At 41.0% G+C, this 22,617-nt stretch overlaps 4 protein-coding genes across 6 annotated transcripts in view; 2 read left to right on the plus strand and 2 right to left on the minus strand.

Moving 5' to 3' along the window:
- The first annotated feature begins 603 nt into the window (after positions 1-603).
- tpp1 (tripeptidyl peptidase I) lies at positions 604-6,477 on the plus strand. Of its 2 annotated transcripts, none has more exons than XM_030719590.1 (13): positions 604-685; positions 1,117-1,191; positions 1,514-1,653; positions 1,769-1,919; positions 2,226-2,347; positions 2,899-3,068; positions 3,199-3,397; positions 3,524-3,712; positions 4,181-4,250; positions 4,451-4,571; positions 4,693-4,854; positions 5,170-5,295; positions 5,522-6,477. In XM_030719590.1, exons 1-13 carry the CDS (start codon positions 675-677, stop codon positions 5,660-5,662), a joined length of 1,677 nt encoding a protein of 558 aa, XP_030575450.1. In that variant the 5' UTR covers positions 604-674; the 3' UTR covers positions 5,663-6,477. The 2 variants fall into 2 exon arrangements, with proteins under 2 accessions (XP_030575450.1, XP_030575449.1); XM_030719589.1 differs by having other exon boundaries at positions 675-685; positions 1,114-1,191.
- Positions 6,478-7,954: 1,477 nt separating this feature from the next.
- On the minus strand, positions 7,955-12,022 carry yy1a (YY1 transcription factor a). Its single transcript, XM_030719251.1, has 5 exons — positions 11,405-12,022; positions 10,296-10,446; positions 10,035-10,095; positions 9,696-9,854; positions 7,955-9,427 (listed from the first exon to the last, which is right to left on the minus strand). Exons 1-5 carry the CDS (start codon positions 11,901-11,903, stop codon positions 9,245-9,247), a joined length of 1,053 nt encoding a protein of 350 aa, XP_030575111.1. The 5' UTR covers positions 11,904-12,022; the 3' UTR covers positions 7,955-9,244.
- An 833-nt stretch (positions 12,023-12,855) lies between these two features.
- On the plus strand, positions 12,856-18,153 carry degs2 (delta(4)-desaturase, sphingolipid 2). Its single transcript, XM_030718266.1, has 3 exons — positions 12,856-13,057; positions 15,637-16,379; positions 16,987-18,153. The coding sequence occupies exons 1-3, from the start codon at positions 12,976-12,978 to the stop codon at positions 17,128-17,130; spliced, it is 969 nt and encodes a 322-aa protein (XP_030574126.1). The 5' UTR covers positions 12,856-12,975; the 3' UTR covers positions 17,131-18,153.
- A 576-nt stretch (positions 18,154-18,729) lies between these two features.
- evla (Enah/Vasp-like a) overlaps positions 18,730-22,617 on the minus strand; it is a 32,216-nt gene continuing 28,328 nt past the window's right edge. Inside the window, exons 6-13 of one of the 2 annotated variants that reach the window (XM_030718264.1) lie at positions 21,899-22,098; positions 21,658-21,773; positions 21,398-21,425; positions 20,630-20,672; positions 20,459-20,519; positions 20,160-20,217; positions 20,001-20,058; positions 18,730-19,855 (exon numbers count right to left, since the gene is read on the minus strand). In XM_030718264.1, the coding sequence (XP_030574124.1) occupies positions 19,818-19,855; positions 20,001-20,058; positions 20,160-20,217; positions 20,459-20,519; positions 20,630-20,672; positions 21,398-21,425; positions 21,658-21,773; positions 21,899-22,098 (602 nt within the window). In that variant the 3' untranslated portion in view covers positions 18,730-19,817. Of the gene's footprint in view, positions 19,856-20,000; positions 20,059-20,159; positions 20,218-20,458; positions 20,520-20,629; positions 20,673-21,397; positions 21,426-21,657; positions 21,774-21,898; positions 22,152-22,617 lie in introns of both variants that reach the window. The other variant, XM_030718265.1, reaches the window with a different exon arrangement.

Here is a 22,617-nt window from a genome sequence, read left to right on the forward strand (position 1 = left end):
CCTTCAGCTAGTAGGACTTTTGAAATCACCTTGTTGGTTTTAAGTCTGTCAAATTGTGTTTTTCTTTTTTTTTTTTTTTGGTATTTTCATAGATTCAACTGAAGAAATGGGAACAAATTATGTGTTTTTGTGACAGACTGCTAGTAACTAAAGATATGATTTAAAATTGGTTCTTTGCCAAGTTGTCTGTTATGTGTAGACACAACACTGGTTACATTTTAATACTCTGAAGCCATGGCTTAACTAACAAACAAAAACATTACTCAGAAAATGGTGAGGTACAAGGCTAGGTCTGAAAAGGAGTGAAAAAGCAGCCATTGTCCTAATATTTCGGAAACAAAATATAAAGAAATGACCTCACAGACCCCTTCTACAGGCGCCATCCTCTATTTTGTGGTGCACCTTGAGGATGTCCCATCACACAGATTTGGACCAGTTTTCCTGAAGTCCAATTTCAATCTGACTCTGGCGGGCTGTGGCGCTTGCGTGCAATAAAAAGGGTAGCAGAACATACTGGTAACATTACAAACGCGTTACAGTAAAGGAGAGTTCACGGGAGGGAGGAGGGGGCGCGAAAACCCCAGCGTTGCTGATCACATGACAGCACGTCACATGACTGCGCCTACACCAGCCCGGCCATCTGAGTTTGGAAAACTGTAACAGTAGAGGACACCATGGACAAACTGTGAGTACATCAGATAACTTAAGACGTTATTTGTGCAACTCGTGAAGGAAGGAAAGAGTGGGATAACGTGAAGTGTTTTAGCGGAGCTAGTGTTTTAGCGCACTTTGTTTTACATTTTTGCGCCAGTGGTGACCTACATGGATATATTAGCTGCTGCTAATGTCGCAGGTTAAAGTGTCCTGCTATAAACAACACTGCCCTTTTTCACAATAGATGCAACATTAGAAAAATGCTATTTGTGTTTCTGGGTGAGAAGGCATACCCGAGTCACAATGAGACTTTACGTGGAGAGATAAATCTTTTGTTATAGACCTGAAGTAACACTAGCTGCTGTGATTTTATTTTTCTGATAAAAACTTCCGGGTTGGATTTTGGTGTATCAAAGGTCTAATTATTATCATGCTGTCATTTTTCTTTTTTTTCTCCAGCAGACTGGTATTCTCCTTGCCCCTGTTATTGAGCTCGGTGGTCTGGAGTGGATATCTGGAATCAGACCAGGATGTCTTGTGAGGACACCTATACTCTTAAACAGCTATTTTCATATCCCTTTTTATTTGCTGAACTATGATAACACATTATAAAATAAAGGAAAACTTAAAAGAATTATTAATTAGCTGCTACAAGTTACATATCACTTTCAAGTAGCTATACCCTGTATATTAAGGTGTAATTCATATGTATTTATTTATTGACTTCTGTGTTTGTTAATTAGCCTGTTTTATCATGCTGGACAGTTTCATACAGTGAATTTCAATGTCTGTCACTAATTTGTGGCCGTTTTTTTTTTTAATTAATTAATGTTCCAAATCTATTTTCCTTTTTGCACAGGATTCCACAGGACTGGGTTCATGGGGATCGTGTTGATCCCACAGAGGAGCTGAAGCTGACCTTTGCTCTGAAGCAGCAGAATGTCCACCTGCTGGAGGAAAAGCTCAGGCTGGTGTCAGACCCCGACTCAGCTCAGTACGGTAAGGATCTATACTGTCCTTCATGACCTGCTTCTTTAGGAAATTATCCAAAAAACAGAGAAAAACCCAAAACCCCTCCTTTAAACGTTAACCTCTGCTCATTTGCCTTCCATAGGTAAGTATCTCAGCCTGGAGGAAGTAGCCTCTCTTGTGCGTCCTTCTGACCTCACAAAGAAGGTGGTGCATCACTGGCTGCAGAGTCATGGGATTAAAAACTGCCTGACTGTTCGCACTCAGGACTTTTTGCAGTGCACCGTAACTGCAGAGTAAGCATATTTATTTGGCAACATTTGTTCTGCTTACTCACCTCACTTTCTTTTGACACAGTTTTAAGCACAGTTACTTATGCTACATGAGTGTTGTAGCAGTGTAAATCTCACAAAAAGGTCATGCTTGTATCTTGTGACAGAGTTCCTCTTTATGTGGGTTTGGGTTAAAAAAAAAATCAGACTTTTAGCAGCACTATACTGAAATTTATAAATCAAGGCTGATACAAGGAATAATTTTTGCTTACTAGAAGTTACAGTTTTTCTGCTTCACATAAATGACTGTTTGTTTGCTTTTGTACTAAGGACTGCAGAGAGGCTGCTTCCAGGAAGTAGGTTCCACCGTTATACGAGAGCTGGACATTCTTTAGTGAGGTCTTCAGGTCCATACTCGGTTCCCGATGATGTTCACGAACACCTTGACTTTGGTGAGCTCCATTTTAAAAGCTGCAAATTATTATGTTGCATTTTAGTTGTTATGTACTAGGTCATAAAGTTCTACAACTGTCTGAAAAAATATCAATAACCATCCTCGCACAGGTGTCTCTGCTGCCTACTGGATCTTCCCCAGAGTCAAAAACCTTTTAATTCACATTTTTTAACCATATATTCATACAGTCCTTTATTCTAGACACTTCATCTACTTCACATCGATGGCCAATTTTGAATCACCAATCAACCTAACATGCATGCTGTTAGACATTTGTGAGAGGGAACCAGAGTACCTGGAGGAATCCCATACATGCTTGGGGAGAACGTGCAAACTCCAAACAGAAAGGCCTCAGCCTGGGTTCGAACCAGGAACCTTTTTTGCTGGGAGGTGATGCCACCGTCCCATCCCCTGTCTTGGGGTGCATCCCGCCTCCCACCCTGTAACAGCAGGGGTGGGCTCCATCTGGCCCGCGACCCTAAAATAGATGAGCGGTAAAGAGAATAGATGTGCGATCATGTTTTTTTGAACATGTGTGTGCTTCTGCAGTTGGAGGACTTCATCGCCTCCCTCCTAAGCGACTGGACCTCACCAGTAAGCATCAGCAGTCTATGGAAGGGTTTCACCTCGGAGTGACTCCTGACATCTTAAGGACTCGCTACAATCTAACATCAGCTGATGTGGGATCAGCTCAGAATAACAGCCAAGCCGTAGCTCAAGTAAGATACAGACATGTTATCTTTTTGTGATGGAATGTTGCAGTTAGACATATAAGCTTCAGCTCAAACTCTTTAATCTGACCATAATTTGGTGTAATTTTTCACTTTAGCTAGCTGCTTTCTCTTTTAGTTTCTGGAGCAGTTCTACCACCCCGCCGACTTGGCTGAGTTCATGGCCATGTTTGGTCGGGGCTTCCAGCATCGGTCAGAGGTGGATCGAGTTGTAGGCACCCAAGGAGGAGGAAAGGCTGGTCTGGAGGCCAGTCTGGATATAGAGTACATCATGAGCACAGGGGCAAACATCTCCACTTGGGTCTTCACCAATCCAGGTATGAGAAAGAGAGACTTCATCTTTCTATTTTTAGATTATTAATAGGCGAGCATAAACATATTAAAGAGGAAAGAACATGAATCTAAAAGTAAAAACAAAATAAAAAGTTCTCCTTTGGCTTCAGGTCGCCATGAATCCCAGGAGCCTTTCCTCCAGTGGATGGTTTTGCTCAGCAACATGACTGACCTGCCCTGGGTTCACACTATCAGCTACGGAGACGATGAAGACAGCCTGTCTACAGCCTACATGATGCGCATCAACACAGAGTTTATGAAGGCCGGCGTCAGAGGAATCTCACTGCTCTTTGCTTCTGGTCAGTAACTGAGTGGGTCGGGGAAAAAATGTGGAGAATTCATCCAAATATCTGAGCAATAAGAGGGACATTTGTGTAACATGTTGTGATGCTTTTCTGTAGTTTTAGTCAGTTAAAAAGAAGTTCCTTCTTTTGGTGGTACTTGATATAAAAGATAGTATTTGAACAGTTGGGGATTTCTGTGGAGGCCTGAGAGAAACCTGATCAGTGAAAGAAAATAACAGTCTTTGTCTCCTTGGCAGTATGTCTCCTGACTGTGACTTCACTCTCATTGTCAGATCATTATGTCACTTGAAACATGAATACAGCTGATGGCATGGAAAACATGTGTACATGATACCTTTTTGTTCTGCTGCTCTTTATCACGGCTTCACACAACAGCCAATAGGCTGCCGGCGGTTAATAAGATGTGCTGCATGATTACCTGTCAGGTCACTTTTAATCTCCCCGATCTTGTGTCATGCTCAGGTGACAGTGGTGCTGGATGCAGACATTTGGGTAAAGAAAACACCTTCAGGCCCAGTTTTCCTGCCTCAAGGTAAAACATCAACTCCAAATTTTGGGAAACTAAAGTCTGTTTTTCTATCATATAACACTAGACCTCTGAGAGCACTGGTGCCATGCATTAGATTTTTGTAATCTATAATATTTCAGTTTGAAAAGATTAATTAATTGCAACAGATAGTTTATGCAAAAAAAAAACAAACAGAGTATGTTTAAAGATCTTGTTGTTTCCAGCCCATATGTGACCACAGTAGGAGGAACAGCATTCAAGAACCCCTACAAGGTCACGTATGAAGTCACAGATTCCATCAGTGGTGGAGGCTTCAGCAATGTCTTTAAGATTCCCGACTACCAGGTAATGGTATCAGATCATCCTTCTTTAGCGAGGCATTTGATTATGATCCATCTCATCTGTTTATCCAGTCATCAGTCAATGCCAATAGTGCTATTTATGCTGTGTATTTGTGTTCCCACAGGCTGCTGCAGTGGATAGCTATCTAAAGACTGTAGCAGCATCCCTCCCTCCTCAGTCATACTTCAATACCAGCGGAAGGGCTTACCCAGATATGGCTGCCCTATCTGATAATTACTGGGTGGTCAGCAACAGAGTGCCTATCCCATGGGTGTCTGGGACCTCGGTCAGTATAGGAAATAACTGATAATGTAACAAAAAAAGAAAGAAAGCAACCATACAATTAGCCTAATGTATAAACTCACAGATAAAAGTATATACATCATAGGAGGTTTAATATGGTATCAAGTCATTACTATTAGAGTTCCTGTGCTCTGTAAATATTTGCATTTACAGGGCACAGGAGTAGCCATCCACATTCGGCACCTTTCAGTGTGCTCCAGGAGCACCTGCAGCAGTGCGGTTATCTTAAATCACTTGTTCTGAATGCCTGCCTTCTTGTGGCTCATTGCATCCCTCATGTATTGCTTTACCCCTCCAGGCGTCAACCCCTGTAGTCGGAGGCATACTTTCCCTCATCAATGATCAACGTTTCAGGAAGGGCCTGCCTGCCCTGGGCTTCCTCAACCCCCGCCTCTACAAGCTGAAAGGAAAGGCCTTATTTGATGTAAGTGGAGTTACTTACACTATCACTGTAGAAAAGTAACCAAACTGTTAGCAAACCTTTGGATAAGGTTCCACTTGTATAGATTACATAACATAAACCCAACAACATTTAGTACTCTGTAATGTTTTAACCAAAAATCACGAGTTTTGTTTACCTTGCTACTGTTATGACACTAATTGAATAAGGCACTGAATAAGCCATTCATGCCATTCTCTCTTGTCTCAAGGTAACTGAAGGTTGCCACTATGGCTGTCTGGATGAACAAGTTCAAGGGAAGGGTTTCTGTGCGGCACCTTCGTGGGATCCCGTTACCGGCTGGGGTACACCAAACTATCCCGAACTGTTGGCTGCCCTCCTGAGTGATTAGCTGCAAATCACCCACCAGTGCCTGCTCTGAGAGAAGACACTAACACACACGATGCCAAAGGCAAGAGGGTGGAATAACTATGCTCTAGTTTTGCCTCTTTTGGTTTTATTCAGGTATATGTTTGAAGTTGAAGGGTTATTGAAATCATTTAAGGATAATTGCATCGCCTCTCATTTTAAGGCTTAAAACTGTTCAAATATTTTTGTCAGGGATAATAGTGATCGTTTTTTTAATACTACGCTACAGCTGCCATTTTCTGCTCTTCACTGCATTTTAAATGACACAGATTTGAGATATTCTAGGCTTTAAATTCATCCCTCTAGATACACAGCGAGGGCGTACAGTTGGCTAAGAAAAAAATTTAAATAATGGCAATTAAATGTTTAAATATATACGTTGATGATTCTGAACTCTGTTGGATGCAATTACATTTAGCCTGTAGCTGGATAAAGATTTGTTTCGTATAGATAAGAATGAGACTTCCATACTACTCGGCAGGGATAACCTAGGTACAAGTCATTGTGCCATTTCAGATCTACGTGCAGTTTTTAAAATGCCGTTCATATCTGTGGACTAAAAGGGGAACGTACTTTGTGATGTGCAATTAAGATGACCTTTTAAATCTTAATCTCGATTTGCTGCTGTGAAATGACAGGATGTGCTGTAACATGTGGATTTAAAGTGATTCAGCAATTCTAACCACCAGCACTGTTTTAATATTTTGACTGCGTGAATCCACAAATCAGTTTTATTTGATGTGAAAAGTCTGCCTTTGCTGTTTTTGTGGATTGATTAAAGCCAGATTATGTACGCTGCAATGTCAGCTGAGTTTTCAGTGCTATCCTCAGTATTTGAGAGTATGAGGCAGTTTGTAGCAGACAAACCGTCACATACTTCAGAAAACAGAATTTTTTTATGTGCTGTTTTTAATGCAAACATATCTTTGGGTTGTTGGTGGCAATTTGGAAATGTGAGCTTATTTAGAGCTTCTTTGGCTGCTTCCTTTATCCACAGTGGGTTGCCACAGGGACTGGAGCTGCACATTTGATTTGGCACAGATTTTTATTTTTTTTTTTACACCTTTTTTACGCCTTTGTGGCACGACCCTCTCAGGGATTTGTGTCTCATCCCAGTCTCAAAAACCAGGGATTTTCCAACCTGTCAGGTGAATGTGTTAGCCAGTTCACTATAAAGCCATTATTTCACAATCTCAATTAATCAAGAAGAATAAGCAAAATATACATGGAAAATAAGTGTAGATGGAGAAGTGGGTTATCACAGAAGGTGTAAAGAAGCAAACGAACTAGACTAGCAAAATTTGAATCTGCATTGTAAAGTGCAGCCATGTCATTTTCAATGCAAATGTTCACACTCCCTCTGGTCTCCACTGTTTTTAGTATCCTGTCACGCAAAGAAAATGGGACCACAAACTGTTGTTACAAATTACCTTTGTGACCCTTGTACCTGCTAAAATTCAAGTTGTGAGACGATATAAAACTGTCAGTTGTGTTTATGCACTATGCAAAAAAAAATAAAATTGGTTTCACTTCCTTAATTCCGATTTGAACAAAAGAGGAAATGTAAGTTCAGTACTGCCCTGAGAGGCCTCAACATGTTACATTCATATTATGAAGTACTAAACATGCATCAATGTGCCTGTCAAATAACAATGGAAGGTTTAGTGACATCCGGTGGCCTCCAGCTCACACCTGAGCAGTTCACAGTGAGTGTGAAGTGGTAGGTATGAGAATTAGCACCTCTAATTCTGAGGCCATGGTCCTCAGCTGGGAAAGGATGGAATGCCCACTCCAGCTCAGGGACGAGTTGCTGCTTCAAGTGAAGGAGTTTATCTCGGGGTCTTGTTCGGAAGTGAGGGGAGCGGGAGATGGACAGACTGATTGGTCGATTGTGGTGAAGAGGAAGCTGAGCGTGAAAGTGAAGTTATAAATTTACCGGTCAGTCTATGTCCCTACCCTCACCTGTGGCCACGAGCTTTGGGTACTGACCAAAAGAATGAGATCGTGGATACGAGCGGCAGAAATGAGCTTCCTCCAAAGTATGGCTGGGGTTTTAGCGATGGCTGAAGAATGCAGTCATCCATCTGCTACTCATCCACATCGAAAGGAGCCACTTGAGGTGGTTCTGGCATCTGACTTTTATTTTTTTTTTTAAATATTCATAGCAGCTCTGGGATTTGTCTTTAAATGACACCAAAACAGCTGATTAATAATAAATATCTTAGAATGATTTCTAACTGTGAGAAAAAAATGACACTTGTTTTGCATTAGTAGTGCAAGGGGGGAAACATTTTAATCACTGATTACTATTGAAAAGCACATGTCTATGATCTACAGGAATATTGTGTTGTAAAAAATGAAAATATGCAAAGACCACCCAATCATCTCCTCAAGCACACTCATGAGGAAGAAAGGGAGGAGGTGAAACAAACTGAAACCTCTTCCAAGAAGAGCTACAGAGACAACCTGACTACATACATTACCACAGAGCTTACAGCCCCTTTCAGACATGCGATCCCTTCCATTAATCTGACGGCATCTGAATGCGTCAGCTTCGTAAGTATATGTGCACTTTCATGTAAATGGCAATTTCATTAATTTGGGCCTGGAATCATTTACTCATAACTTAGAACACAAATCTGAATGCAGTCACATAACAGAGAGACATCCCAAGTAACTCTGACTGTGCACGCCTCCAGTTTAACCTCATGAGCTGCTCACCTCACTAGGAAGTGCCCACAGCAACACATTTAATCTCTCTAAACTCAGTTTCTAATTCATAATAAGACATTCCTCTTTCAAATAAGAAAAAAAAAAAAAAAAAAATGAACAGAAGAGACGTCGCTCTTTCTCTGAGACTGTGTGTCGGGGGCAGTGTGCAGCTCTCTGAGCAACACATTTATAGACTCACACAACCTGCTTTGATAAGAATCAATCCGGAGAAACCTGTTGTCACAGTCAAAACGTGTTTTCCAGGAATGGCAAGTACTGCAAGTACTCTCTCCATCACTCTTGTGTGTGTCTAAATAAAACTTTGAGGAACATAAATATGAAATTGACCTATGGCTGAAGGACATCACTTTAACAGATCCCATGTCTGAAGAGGGCTTATGTCGATTAGTGTACAATATGCACACTCAGGGAAGAGTACAAAATTGAAAATGTGTCATTGCTAAGGATTGATGCAAATTTGAAGGATATTGCAAAAAATTTGTAACTGGTTGTGTTAAGGTATAAATAAGTTTCTTGGGTGCAGATCCATGAAATAACATCTTCACAAGAAGAAACTGTAAGTTGTTCCATCCAGGTAGAGCCAAAGTAGGGTAAAGAGGCCTGAGGGGGTCGGAGTTCTCACAAGTTGCTTGTTCAAACCTCCGTGTGTATATCAAAAAGTTCGTGAAGACGCCTTTCTCTCTTTAAAACGTTTTACCTAGAGGCAATACAAAGGGACTTCTTATCTCACAACAAAGCAGGCCACGGAACATTTGGCTGTCAAGGAGTGGAGACACAGGTCAAATCCTCCAGTGTTTGCTTTATGCTGCCGTTCGCCTGAAGCGTGGCTCGTTCACTGGTTATTTTTGGCTTTGGCGTGTGTGAGGATGTGAGACTTCAGGTTGGTTGACTGGGCAAACTTTTTGTTGCACCCATCAAAGGGGCAAACATACGGACGGTCTCCAGTGTGAATACGCACATGTGTGCGCAAGTTAAAGTCCAGGGAGAACCGCTTGCCACAGCCCTCGAATGTGCACTGGGAATGAAAGAGAGAGAGAGCGAGTGTTAACGCAGCTTCAGGTCTCACTTTGGCTCACAAATAAAGTGATATCCTTCTGAATGGTGGCCATTTCAGGTGAAATGGCTAAATTAGCATATAACCACTTTTTAAACACACAAAGTCAGCAGAGTAAAGTAAACACTGCAGTGTGTATTTTCATGTCCTACTACAAAATCAAAGTAAATATTTGCAAGTTTTGAGAGAAAGGTAAAAAACTGAAGGTGCGTCAAGTGTAGGAACTCACCTGGAAAGGTTTCTCTCCTGTGTGTACGAGTTGATGCCTCTTCAATTTTGAACTCTCGACAAACGCTTTGCCGCACTCTGCGCAGACGTGCACACGAGGCCCGTGGGTATGCAAGTGTTTTCTCATTGCAGAGTTGTCCCTGAACATCTTGGTACATCCCTGAGAGGGAGAGGAAGCACAATTCAACTAAATGGTATGCATTTAAAGCGCAGTTTTAGAATCAGGTCAGCTAAGAAGGCTGAAACATCTCTCACACCTGCACATTCTCACAAGCAGTGTCAGCAACAAACACACAATAATCAGCAACAAGCACAGCGATGTAGAGCAGAGCACACTTACTTTGTGTGGACAGGCTATCGTCCTGGGCGCATCGTCTTCTTTTACTTTTCTTGGCTTCATTCTGCAACAGAAATGGAAATCGTTGCAACATAAACTGGCATTTCTTTACTTAAAAATAGCACTCCACATCCATTTATATGTGTTTAAGTGTAGTGTCACGCAATCAGAGTTTTCAATAGTGCGTATTTTATCGTTTTTCTTTCGTCAAGCCAACACGTTTGCTCTTACAGCTGCACTGACGTCAACATCGCCACCGCTTACCTTGCAAACTCTGCCAGCTGTTTGGGGTCTGACAGGTCAATGCCTGGGATGCCTCCAGGAGGAAGCTTCTTTCCCGTCATGTATTCAGAATAATCTGGAGGTGAGTTTTCTCCTGCGATTTGCTCCTCATGGTCTATGTCCTTTTTGTCATCTAAAAGATGGTGGGACAGTGTTTAAAAACAATTCATAACAATAGCAGTGCATTTTGCGCTCTCTCTCTCCTCTCATTAAGTTGCTACATGCAGAAAAATATGACATGTCAGGTCCAGCTTTGCAAATTTACACCTCTCACTGTAAAAGTGCACTAGAAACAGTTTTACAAACTGGTGCATTTGTGTCACAGTCTTTAATATAAAATGTGAGGAGAACAGAAAAAGGTATTTGAAATATCCTTGTTTGTGAACTTCATGCCGCTAGCCTTACTCTGCAACTAAATAAAGCAAAACATGTTTTCTACATATCCACAAATTTAGAGCAAAATCTAAGTTGGTGTTTTTAAAATCACAAGTTATCACCTTTTAATCCGCTCAATGTTTTGAATAGCAACTTGGATTAGAATCACTTGACATACATCACGTTGACTAAAAATCTCACTTTTTATGGGTGACGCAAAGCACTAGTAAACTCGGAACTTCTTTTTAGAAACAGGATATAGTTTCAAAAAAAAAAAGTTGACTGCATAGTTTGCTGCATTATTAAAGCATGTGACTACAAAATGTGTGTCTAAAGGCACAGAAGCGAAATGTATGAGGGGGTTCCTGAAGGCACCGCCTCCACCGATTTCGTGAGCTTAACTGAACTGCGCCACAGCGGCCTAGCGGAGCTAGCTGCACTCGCTCCCACTCTAGCCGCCATCTTCGCCGGCCAAATAAACGCCATTTTTTCGGGCCGCCATACTTTCTAGACCGGGGAAATATGGCGGCGCCCATCGACACATAAAACATGGCTTCCCATAAAAACAAAAACATTTCAAATGGAGTTTAAGTAGCTCAGAGTTGGGAAAGGTTTCCTACTTTAGCGGAGGACAGGGCCCCAGCAGGGCCCAGTCACACAGCACACATCCTGAGAACAAAGCGCGGGGCCAGCTTGCAGGAATTCACTTAACTTACCCGATGCCCACATAGTGACTGAAAATTCCCCTTCCAAAGTCTTTATCTGGACCTGCTTCTGTTCCCATTTTCTGCCCATTTCCCCTCCACTCAGGTAGCTCTTTTTGCCCGATTTCTTTCCGCTCCCAGCCTTCTTCATCCGGCCTGTTGACGAGCTTTTCCCGGCCACAGTAACCAGAGTCTGTTCGATATAGTCCTCCTCCACGGCGGGCACTGGGATAAGAATTTGGTCCTCGAAACCGTCCTCTGTGTGCAGTTCGGAGTCATCCTCGCCCACCACCTCTTCTCTTGTCTGCACTAAAATCACCTCCTGGTGCGGGTGAATCGAGTTAGGATCATCCGTGTCGAGAGGCTGCAGGGCGATCATAGGCTGGTGCTCTCCGTCGTCCCCAACAACTGTGGTCTCGATTGTCTCTACTTCGATTTCGTGCAGTTCAACTATTTCTGCTGGCATTTCTGAGCCATCTGTTTCTATGTACAGGGTGTCCCCCGATGCCATGATAACTTTCGTATATTGCTTCTTCCTATTGCTATTTATTTTTAATTTTTTTTACACTAGCCTTCCCTCCTCTCTACTCTCTACCTGCCCCCCCTCTCTCCGACAACTCCACAGTCTCACAAGTGTACTCTCGCCGCCACAACGTTCCAGTTATGAAATCTCGCGAGATTTGGGTCAGGCTAAGCGAAACATGTGAAACAAAGTATTGCCATACAAAAAAAGAAATAGATGTAAATATGTAAATTATTAGAATAATTTTAAAATCCCATGAATATGTAACAATACAAGCTAAAACTGGATCTTTATTTGTACCATATACAGTAGTGTCAAAAGTTTGGACACACTCACCCACTCATATGAATGGGTGAGTGTGTGTGTGTGTATATATATATAAAATTTCAGTTCACAATTACAGAAAACCAAAAGACAGCAAATTCTCGAAATTCACAGACTGAAAAGAGTGAAAGCTTGGCATTTTGCTTAGACATGACATATAATTGATGGCTTGTGCAGTGGACACAGAGCATGTGTAGCTTCTGAGTTAGAGAGACATTTACATAAAGGCAAGAAATGTGAAAAGTAGTTTTACATAGTTAACAGATTCATGTGTTGCTTTGTAAAAGCAGCCCTATAAAACAAAGAAACGTATAAACGCTGAAACCCAACCGTAAAACAAAAATGCTCAGCTTGGCAGTTAAAATGTGCAAGTTGTGTGTGTATGTGTGTGTGTGTGTGTGTGTGTGTGTGTGTGTGTGTGTGTGTGTGTGTGTGTGTGTGTGTGTGTGTGTGTGTGTGTGTGTTTTTCAGCTAAAATCTTTACTCATTCTTCGAGAAACTAATAATAATAATAATAACAACTAATAATTAAATAATAGTAAAAACGTTTTAGTCCACACGGTAGAAAATATTCACTGGAAGACAGCATACAGGTGCACAGCCTGCTCAGCTAGGGGGAGGGGCCTGAGATCACACCTTACACCTTCAGTCCGCAACCTGTGCAGGTGGGTGTTCCTCGATACTTGGAAGGTTTGATGACACAGAGCCGGTTGCCTCACACGGAGAGTGTACAGCCATGGGGAAGACAGGTGGAAGAGGCGACTTTGAATGGGTGTACACTGATCAGCCGCACACTTCGAGAAGAAAGGAAATTCTGGGTAAGAAAGGGCAGAAGATTTTTAATTTATTTTAACCACCAGAAGCTGCGGTGTAAAAGTCACTGTGAACAGTTGAGGCCAGAGTTTGTTTGTTTTTTCCCCCTGACTATACCTACTTATAAAACTGTAGCCGGTTAAACCTGTTTACTAGCGCTTGTTTAACAAGCTATCAGCCCACAATGGATGCAGGGAAAACGTAACTCCTAATAAGCCACTCGTGATAAACACAGGGTCGACTCATTTTATTACTTGCTGATGGAAGCTATGCATACTCCTACTCTTTTAGGTGCGAGGACACCAGTATTTATTTCTTTTTTATCACTTTAAAAAAGTGAAAAAAAAGTGTATTTGCAATGTATTACAGATAGAATAAAATAAGAGTACAGCATGGGGTGAATGAAATTTCGTCTCATGCTGCAGTATTCACAATATTTACTTTTGATTATAGTTTTTAAACCAAAACTTCTTTGTTGTTGTTCTTCGAACAAAACTGGCTGTAAATAGGAATGGAATATTTCAGCCTCGTGATAGTGATGTAGATACTAAATTAAGGTTAAGTGGAAATCTCGCTGAATGATAACAGTTTTGGATGTGTGTGTGTAAACCTGTCTGCTGTCTTTTTTTAACTTGCCGAGCTCAGTGACAGCAGAAACAAAGTCACTGATAGGCGACAGGAGGCATTCCCTAATCATGACAGTCACTGAACGCTACTCATACAGTGGGAAGAAGGTGTCTGGAAAAACCTTTAATCTAAACTACATTTTTTTTTTTTATAACCCAACAGAATATTTACCCAGACTGTGTATTATATTTCGGTGTTTCCCTTGCATATAAAATCTGTATTACTAACTAGTTTTTTATTTGATTCTTCATTTAAGTCCACTGAAGAAAAGCTTGGCTTAACAACATCCTAACATGTTGAAAGGTATTTAATCCTGGCTTCACCCAGTAGTTTCGTGCTTGCTTGGGTGTGAAACACACACCTAGTAGGTGGTGGGTTTCTTGAAGCCACAAAATCCTGAATTATTAAAGCTTTTTATTTGAACTATCGTCTACCCTGCATTGAGGGGAGAGGGATGGGGTTGAGGGATGTGAGTGTTAGAGGTCATTGTGCTTCACATCCTTGTACTTTAACGTAACGTGGCACACCTTGATGGAAAAGCGGTTTAATAAATTGAATGGCTCATTTTTTGCCATGTCTGCAGACTACAGGTTTAGGCTTGGCTTGGCTGGCCATAAACTCAGTATTATCTTGCACACTCAAAGGACACCAATGCCTGCCATTACAGAAGCTTATGAGGTCATGCACATGATCAACTACCATGTGTTGAACATTTCTGCCTCGGAATAATGCGTGAATTAATTTTTGCCTTGACCTTTCTAGTTGAAACCTGAGCCTGAAACCCTACACCGGAAAATTATCTGACAGTAAGGTAAATGGAAGGCCTTGTCTCCCCGACATTAGCTGAAATCCTAAATCCTAATGGCTTTACAACATGTGTTCTGCACAGGGGCATTAAGGAGTTAAAACTGGGTTTTATGATGCCTGGTTATTGATTTAACTTTATAGCCTGGAGGCTGACTGAAAATGTATGATCCATAAACGGCTTCAATTAGGGAAAAAATGAAGAACACACAGGAGTTGAGCTCATAGCAAGCCATAGATTAGACAGGACTACTAATGTTGATGTAATGCCTGTATGTTGATGAATGATTCTTTCACAGTGAGTGACTAGGGAATTCTTGTTGGGTAAATATTAATAGAAGCAAGGGGATTTGGTCCATAGAAAAGACTATCAAAATATCAAAAAGTCACTGGGACCAGGCCCCAGTTTCTTTAATATATTAGTTAACATGGTAAACATGATTTATATAGACTTACACAAGCTGAAACCAAGGAAGTAAGTCAGATTTTCATGCAACATCCCGTGACGGTATGTAGCTATCATTGATCTAATGCATGATAGAATATTCTACTGCAGGAATCGTTATGGTTTGATTGTAGATGGATCAGTTAGCACAACTGCTCCTGACTTGCATTAATAAGGTGGGGCCAGTGCAACAAATCTGAACCTGTATGACCTAATTACTTGTTGTGAAAGTCTTATGAGACAAACTGTTTTTTGTTCTTTTTTTGTAAATGATTTTTGACTGCTCCTTTTGTTTCTCCCTGAGTTTTGTTTTGCTGTGGGAAATAAAAAACACCTCTGCCAATTAAAGCTGACTTTTGTCAGCATGGCTTTCCCAAGAGATGGGCAGGTACCTTATAACATGCTTCACTGTGTTCACTGAGAACAACCTGTGGAAAATTACAGTGAAGCAAATTTTATGCAAAAAAAAAAATATATATATATATATATATATATATATAGCATGCATATATATATATATATATATATATATATATATATATAGCATGCATATATATATATATATATATATATATATATATATATATATATATATATATATATATATATATATATATATATATATATATGCTCATGCTATAATTATCATCCTCACTGCTTCCTTTAATCTACTATTCAATCCCTCTTTCTTTCTGCTTCTCTTCTCAGCCAAATATCCACAGATCAAGTCTCTGATGGGTCCAGACCCCCAGCTGAAGTGGGTTGTATCAGGCATGGTCCTAACCCAATTCCTGGCCTGCTACCTGGTCCATGACCTCTCCTGGAAATGGATCTTCTTCTGGGCCTACGCCTTTGGAGGCTGCATTAACCACTCCCTGACTCTGGCTATCCATGACATCTCCCACAATGTGGCCTTTGGGAACAAGCTGGCAAAGTGGAACCGCTGGTTTGCCATGTGGGCCAACCTGCCAATCGGGCTGCCCTATTCCGCCTCCTTCAAAAAGTACCACATCGACCACCACCGGTATCTTGGAGGAGACCAGCTGGATGTTGACATTCCTACAGAGTTTGAAGGATGGTTCTTCAGCACCCCAGCCAGGAAGATCCTCTGGCTCTTTCTCCAGCCACTTTTCTATGCCCTGCGTCCATTGGTGGTCAACCCCAAGCCAGTGGGTCAGCTTGAGATCCAGAATGCAGTAGTTCAGCTTGTAGTAGACCTAATTATCTACTATTTATGGGGGTTGAAGCCCATCGTTTACCTCATTGCAGGATCTGTCTTGGGTATGGGACTGCATCCCATCTCTGGACATTTCATAGCTGAGCACTACATGTTCCTTAAAGGACACGAGACATATTCTTACTATGGAGTGTTGAACTTGATCACCTTCAATGTTGGGTATCACATGGAGCACCATGACTTTCCCAGCATACCTGGCAGTAAACTACCGCAGGTGAGACTGTGTTACTGTTATAAATAGAATTTGACCAGGTAAACTTTGGACTTGAGTGTATTGAATGGTGAAAAATGAGCACAGTTGCATCACTAAGAGGTGTGGCCAATGAGATAGGCCTCTCCTGTCTTTCAGTACCTAAATACAACAGGTATTGACAAATGTCACAAATCTTTTTTTTTCATTCACTACAAATACTTATCAGATGAATGGACAGGCTTTGTAAATGATTAACTGCTGCTTCTAACTGGAGAGCATATAGGCACTTAATGTGAGTTAATTGCCACTAGGTTTGTTAACTATGAGTCTAAAGAACTCTGAAAAGGCTATTTTGTCCAGTTACATTTTAACTCCCACTCCCTGTCGCCCTTTTATTGTTTAGTAAAACATTTCAATCAGAATATGTCAAGCTGTGTCCACCCTGACGTGTACTGGTTTGTGTAATACGATACGTTATCCCATTTGCATGAATTTGTTCCAGTGAAATACAGTGTTGTGTTCACTTAGACCCAATAAATTAATCCCCTGGATTGCTTGACACATTACCTCTCATGCTTTTTCTAACCTCCAGTTCTCATTGATTTATTTATTTTTAAACTTTTTCCAGGTCAAGGAAATCGCAGCAGAGTATTACGACTCCCTGCCTCAACACACTTCCTGGAGCCGGGTATTGTGGGACTTTGTGTTTGACGACAACATCGGGCCCTACTCCAGAATCAAACGGGAGTACAAGCTGAACAAACAGGAATAGAGCTCCTACTGATTGTTGTCCACCAAGCAGGAACGTGAATTGTAGTTGTCATCGACTGACCCACAGTGAAGAGTCAATATATGCTACTTAGTTTCTTCACACAGTGTGAATGTTACTTAAGTTTAATTACAGTCTTTGACATTTGTCTTATAATTTGTTTCTAATTTGTTTTGTGTTACTGTAAAGGAAGTGATCGTGTATATTTCAGTTGCATATTTTCAGAAATAAGAGTTCAGCTTATACAACAGGATGTTATTCACACTTGTGTTCCTGCTACTGTATAAAAGGACAGCAGCTGTCATTGTGTAATGATGACATTTACTTGTACCCAGAAAGCACTAAGAAGAATTATTTTTCATAACAGTAACTGAAAGCAACGAATTACAACACAACCCATAACTTTGCGATAAAGGTCACATACATTTTCATGTGGTGTTACGGAGACGCCACTACCCTGTCACTTCACCAAACCTTGTAGGAGTTTCTGCAGAGACACAATCTATCAGATTAGAGTATCTTAGCAGTTTGCAGAACAATGCCAAAGTGGAAAATGAGTATTGAAACTCAACTTTCAGTAGGATGAGCCTTTTCTCCAGTGATGCTCCATTCTGCTTGTTTGCAGCTGCATCACTATAAACAGATTATATCTACAGGGAGTGGAAGCAACAGCAAATAAGACAGTACCTCTAAATACTTGGTGTCTTCTCAGACCGTTAGGATTGTTGAATGAACATACTGGTATTTCTACAGGTTGTACAGCAGCTACATATGTCTGTGTTGTTAAGGCGCCTGGTATGGCCATGCTTTTGAATTTAGTTTTGCAACATTAAATTCTTTCTTTTAGTGATGACCAACTGAGGTTGCACTGTATAAAGATAATTACCATCCACCAGGAGCAGCCATCACGATGGTAAACTACAAGCAGGACTACTGTTTTTTTAAGCAGAGCTTCTGTTTTGTCCACACACTGGCTCTGTGACTTAATGTATATTTAGTCTTCAGCATCATGTTATTTATATAGTTTCTATTTAAATAACTGCACTATATAAAAAGTCTTTATAATGTGAAACTGAGCCTTACTGAGTGTATTAATGTTTTTGTCTTCGTGGGAGCTGAAAAATACCTGAAAAGCCTTGAAGGTTAAAACGTTTAAGAAATTCCACGAGCGATCGAAGACAGTGACGCACACACAGAGCAGCATGCTGTGTAACCCACACTTGTTTTGTTTGAATGAATTTACTTGAGAACGTAGTTGAGAGCGGACAGAGTGAACAGAATGCGACGACTGGTATTCATCCAAACCCTTCCTGCAAATACACATTTAGCTACCATCACAAAGGCCTATCTTTCATCTTCTGCACTTATCTAGGTAAGATTTGCATATTGCCAGAGCAACCCTCTTTATTTTTTTTCCACATTGCTACCATTACCATGGTCAACATCTCATATAGAAGGGGAACTTTCATAGAAACAAACCACTATAATAAATGTACCACCGTTTATATATATTTTTATGTTTTTTTTTTCCTTTTTTTTTTTTCCCCAAACCAAATAAACTTATTCATAGAGATGGGGGGGATTCATGCATACTTGGGTGGGTGGGTGGGGGATCACAAAGCGCAGGATGACTAATATATAATACTACATTGTTTTATATCTAGGTAAAACCAGGTGGCACATTTAAAGTTATCGGCCTGTTTTGTGAACGATCCCCAAGTTTCAATGATCTCGCACATCTGAACAGTTACAGAGAAACCTCGATCACACCGGAGTTGCAGAGCAGACTTTGTGTGTGTGCGCGCGTGTGTGTTATCTGATTCATTGCTAAAAAAAAAGAATGGTTGCTCATTTGTTATGCCTTAAATATGAAGGGAATTGAGGTAATTCAAGTGGCTAATTGTGGTTCAAACAATGTTTTTCTTAACTCTGGAGAGAAAAGGTTAGACACACAATGCTAGTATGAGCAAGGTCATAAAAAGTTTTTTTTTGTTTTTTTTTTTTGGGAATATGCCACTTGAGGGCGGGTGGGTATTGAGCACCACTATGCCCAAATTGTGCTTGTTATCATCAAATAGTTAGGGATAAACAGAACAAAAAACAATAGAAAATATAAAAGGCTGACATAGGGTGTGCAAGATTCCTTTCTCCTTCTAGAATATCAATAAAATACTCATTGTCATCAACAGCATCATCATCACCACATTTTTTTAAATAATAAAACAGTAAAAACTTAGAAAACAAAAATATTTTCTTCTTAAGACTTGGACTGAACAGCGAACAAAGAGTTGCAACACTGGGCTGACTGAGTCTAGGTGCACAGAGAGGACCACAACACCAAACTCAGCACAAATGTCCGTCCGTTCCTCACTTCTTCTTTAAGCTCATTTGTCAACCTCTGTCATGAGTTCATCAGTACATCAATCTTCCTTTATCCATCCCCACGTTTCTTCTGCTCTTCCCTCTCGTTAATCCCCGCTCTCGTGTCTCTCATTTACTTTTGCTGCCCAGCAGACTTAAATGTTGGCACAACATCTCTGCAACTTGAATGATGGCGTTATGAGGTCACAGAAACATTGAGAGAACATTCCCTGGTCCTCGTGTCTGTGCATCTGCATGTCCATCCTCCTCCAGCTCCCTCCGTCGCTCTCCTCCTCCTCCTCCTCCTCCATCTGTACGCTCGGATGAGATTAGGATGTACTGATTCTGCCGATTTCTTGTCTGATGGCTGCAAGAAAATGAAAGCCATTTAAAAAAACAAACAAAAAAGAAGGCATCCTGCAGCAAAAAGGACTTACACTCATACTCAGGCTTTTGGCGTGAGGTTGCACTACTTTTTACCATAATTCATTTATAAGGGCCGCACTACTTACCATTAATGATTTCATCTTTCACCTTATGCAACTCGCGTACGACTTCATCCAAAATCTCCTGTGGAGCAGGAAACGAGTAAGAGACACTGGTGGGTTTCTTTTCAATTTCACAGGGTGAAGCCATAAAATGCTTTTTGCTATGTGGGAAATAAAACCAACCTGTTTCATCCTGTCAAATTCTGTGTCTGCTTCACTAGTGCTGCCAATGGGTCTCACTCTGAAATGCAAAAGGTTGACCGGAATAAAAATTCAGTGAATAGTGGAGTATAACAAACTACATACTTAGAGGTGCACTGATAAAAGTTAATTTTAATAAGCAAACTGAAATTTTAAGTGCCACTGCAGTGAAACTTATTTATGCCTAAACTGAACTAAATGCCCCTGTGTTAGAGGTTTGGCATCTAGCTCCTATTCACAACACAATCCCTTCACTGCTCCTCATCCTCTGAGCTGCAGACCTGGACACCAGTGAGGACTTTTCTGCAGAGTTGGATCGTTCCCATGGCTTCTTCACAGCATCTAGCAAAGAAGAGAAATACCTACAATCAAATTACTCGGCTACAACACGCAGCAGAATATTCTGTAATGTGCGTAGCTTTATGGAACCGATATAGCATCTGTGTTAATACCTGTTGAGTTCTGCTGACCTGACCCCCGACCACTTGAGTCATCCTTCAGGAGAGACAGATACTGATTATTAACCAATTTTATAAGTTTTTCAAATATTTAAAATGCCTCCTTACAGGAATACACATTTAGTATTCTGTAAATATTCTTCACTTTCTAACCATCATGCCAGAAAGAAACGGCAAACTCCAGGGCTGAAAATATCAAAATGCCAAAAATTGCATTTCTCACAGACTCCCACATTAAAATGCTCAAATTTAGATCATTAAAAATCATGTTTACATCCTAGTCTCTATAGGTTATTTATTCCTTCAGTAAATGGGGGATGAATTTCTTTTATAACTCACCAGCTTAACTGGATTAAGGCTTTAAATTATGTGTTACTATGGACGTGACAGGTTTGTTTGACAGGTGGCTGCTGATTTGTCGGTGCTGTTTACTGCTAATGATCTGGCCCGTGTTGGGTAAGACAGTGTTGCAGTTTTGGTGAATGAAATTTTATGATGCTACCTGTACCTTAGTTAGCACTACTTACTGTAGAAGCCATCTGTGTCCATGTGATGCACCGATACAGTTCGTGGATGCAACCTCCCAGTGAGACTAATCTCAATGCTAAACCCAGGTTCTGTTAGTTAGTTTAGCTGCTTGAGTTTCATATTTAAAAGACTGAAGTGAGAGCGATATCAACCATTTATACCAGCTCTTGGCATTAAGGCAGGTGGGTGAATTTCCCAAAAATGCTGAACTACATCTTTAAGCACAAAACTTACTTCGTCGGGTTTCTCAGAAGCTTTTCGTCTAAAAGAGAGGAAGGAATGAGGAAAGGAGAATGAGAGAGCTTCACATCAAGATAACTCAGTAACTAGTACGGAAAGATTGTAAAATTGATAGAAAGCTATCAAGAAGCCTTTTTTTCCCCTTTTGAGATAAATATTTACTGTAAGGAAAGCTGACAGAACAGGTTTTTGTGTCCCTGCATAATCTGTTTGGTAAAGGGGTAAAAAAGCATGTATTTATGAAGTTGTTTTACCTGCGTGCTAGTAAGGCATTCATCTCCTGCATCAGTCCCTCCCCTCCACCACCACTGCCACCACTAGACCGGTTGGAGTCACTTTTGCCACTAGATCCAGGAGGGCTGCTCTCATCCTAAAGAACACAATACAAAAATGGGTTTCATTCTTTTCTCTGTGGGGGTACGTAAAACCTGTCTACCTAAAATGTGCAATGAAACCAGAAGGAGTGGATCTGCGCCTTAAACCTGGGAGGCTCACCCTATGCACTTTACGTAGCTTGGCTCCAGCCAGTGCCGCAGCCAGTCCTGAGGGTTGGTGTTGGACCCCAGGGGGGCCACCAGGAGGTCCTCCACCAGCGGGTAGTGGAGGGGGCATGGGTGGTGGCACTGCCATTGGGGGTGGTGGACCGGGTGGTGGTGGTGGGGCTGGAGGACCAGCCATAGGAGCTGGAGCTGCAGCTGAAGGGGGTGCAATACAAAGCAAAGACGGGTTACTTGCAGAGATGAGAGCACTTGGGAGGGGTAAGATTAAAGCCTGATTAATGGTTGGATTGGCTGATTTATATATACATATTTTTTTTACCCCTGGGAAGGGTGTGTGAAGATCACCTGAGGATATGTGTCATGATAGAGGTATGCAAGTAGATTAATTTAATTATGGTGAGTGTTGGTTACTTGGTAAACTGGTCGAAAGTAAAGTTTTAAATTTTCCTGCAGCCTTAGGAAGCTTAAAATACATACTGTTTGATAACTGCAGTTATCAGAAATGACTTCAATAAATTCTTTAAGGTCCTGCACTGCATTATGTAAATTTGTCAGCTGTTATGCTATCACAACTTTGTGGGAATTGTGAAGAACTTGTCAGGAACAATTTAAAGGCCTATTGTCCTGCTGCATTGAGCGAGGCTCTGCACACATACCCAGGTGTTTTACATTATTGGCTGATTAGATATCTGGTCAGACCAAAACCTAATAGCA

This window comes from Archocentrus centrarchus, chromosome 22 (assembly GCF_007364275.1).
Source record: "Archocentrus centrarchus isolate MPI-CPG fArcCen1 chromosome 22, fArcCen1, whole genome shotgun sequence".
Lineage (NCBI taxonomy): Eukaryota > Metazoa > Chordata > Actinopteri > Cichliformes > Cichlidae > Archocentrus > Archocentrus centrarchus.

Excerpts from the sequence above, each read along its gene's own strand:
- degs2 (XM_030718266.1), top strand. The coding sequence starts at position 12,976 with ATGGGGAAGACAGGTGGAAGAGGCGACTTTGAATGGGTGTACACTGAT. Across the intron at positions 13,058-15,636 it reads GAGAAGAAAGGAAATTCTGG|CCAAATATCCACAGATCAAG; the intron begins GTAAGAAAGGGC and ends TTCTCTTCTCAG. Across the intron at positions 16,380-16,986 it reads CTGGCAGTAAACTACCGCAG|GTCAAGGAAATCGCAGCAGA; the intron begins GTGAGACTGTGT and ends AACTTTTTCCAG.
- tpp1 (XM_030719589.1), top strand. Across the intron at positions 4,572-4,692 it reads TTAAGATTCCCGACTACCAG|GCTGCTGCAGTGGATAGCTA; the intron begins GTAATGGTATCA and ends GTGTTCCCACAG. Across the intron at positions 4,855-5,169 it reads CATGGGTGTCTGGGACCTCG|GCGTCAACCCCTGTAGTCGG; the intron begins GTCAGTATAGGA and ends TTACCCCTCCAG.
- yy1a (XM_030719251.1), bottom strand. The coding sequence starts at position 11,903 with ATGGCATCGGGGGACACCCTGTACATAGAAACAGATGGCTCAGAAATG. Across the intron at positions 9,855-10,034 it reads CGATAGCCTGTCCACACAAA|GGATGTACCAAGATGTTCAG; the intron begins GTAAGTGTGCTC and ends TCTCCCTCTCAG. Across the intron at positions 9,428-9,695 it reads CAGGAGAGAAACCTTTCCAG|TGCACATTCGAGGGCTGTGG; the intron begins GTGAGTTCCTAC and ends TTTCATTCCCAG.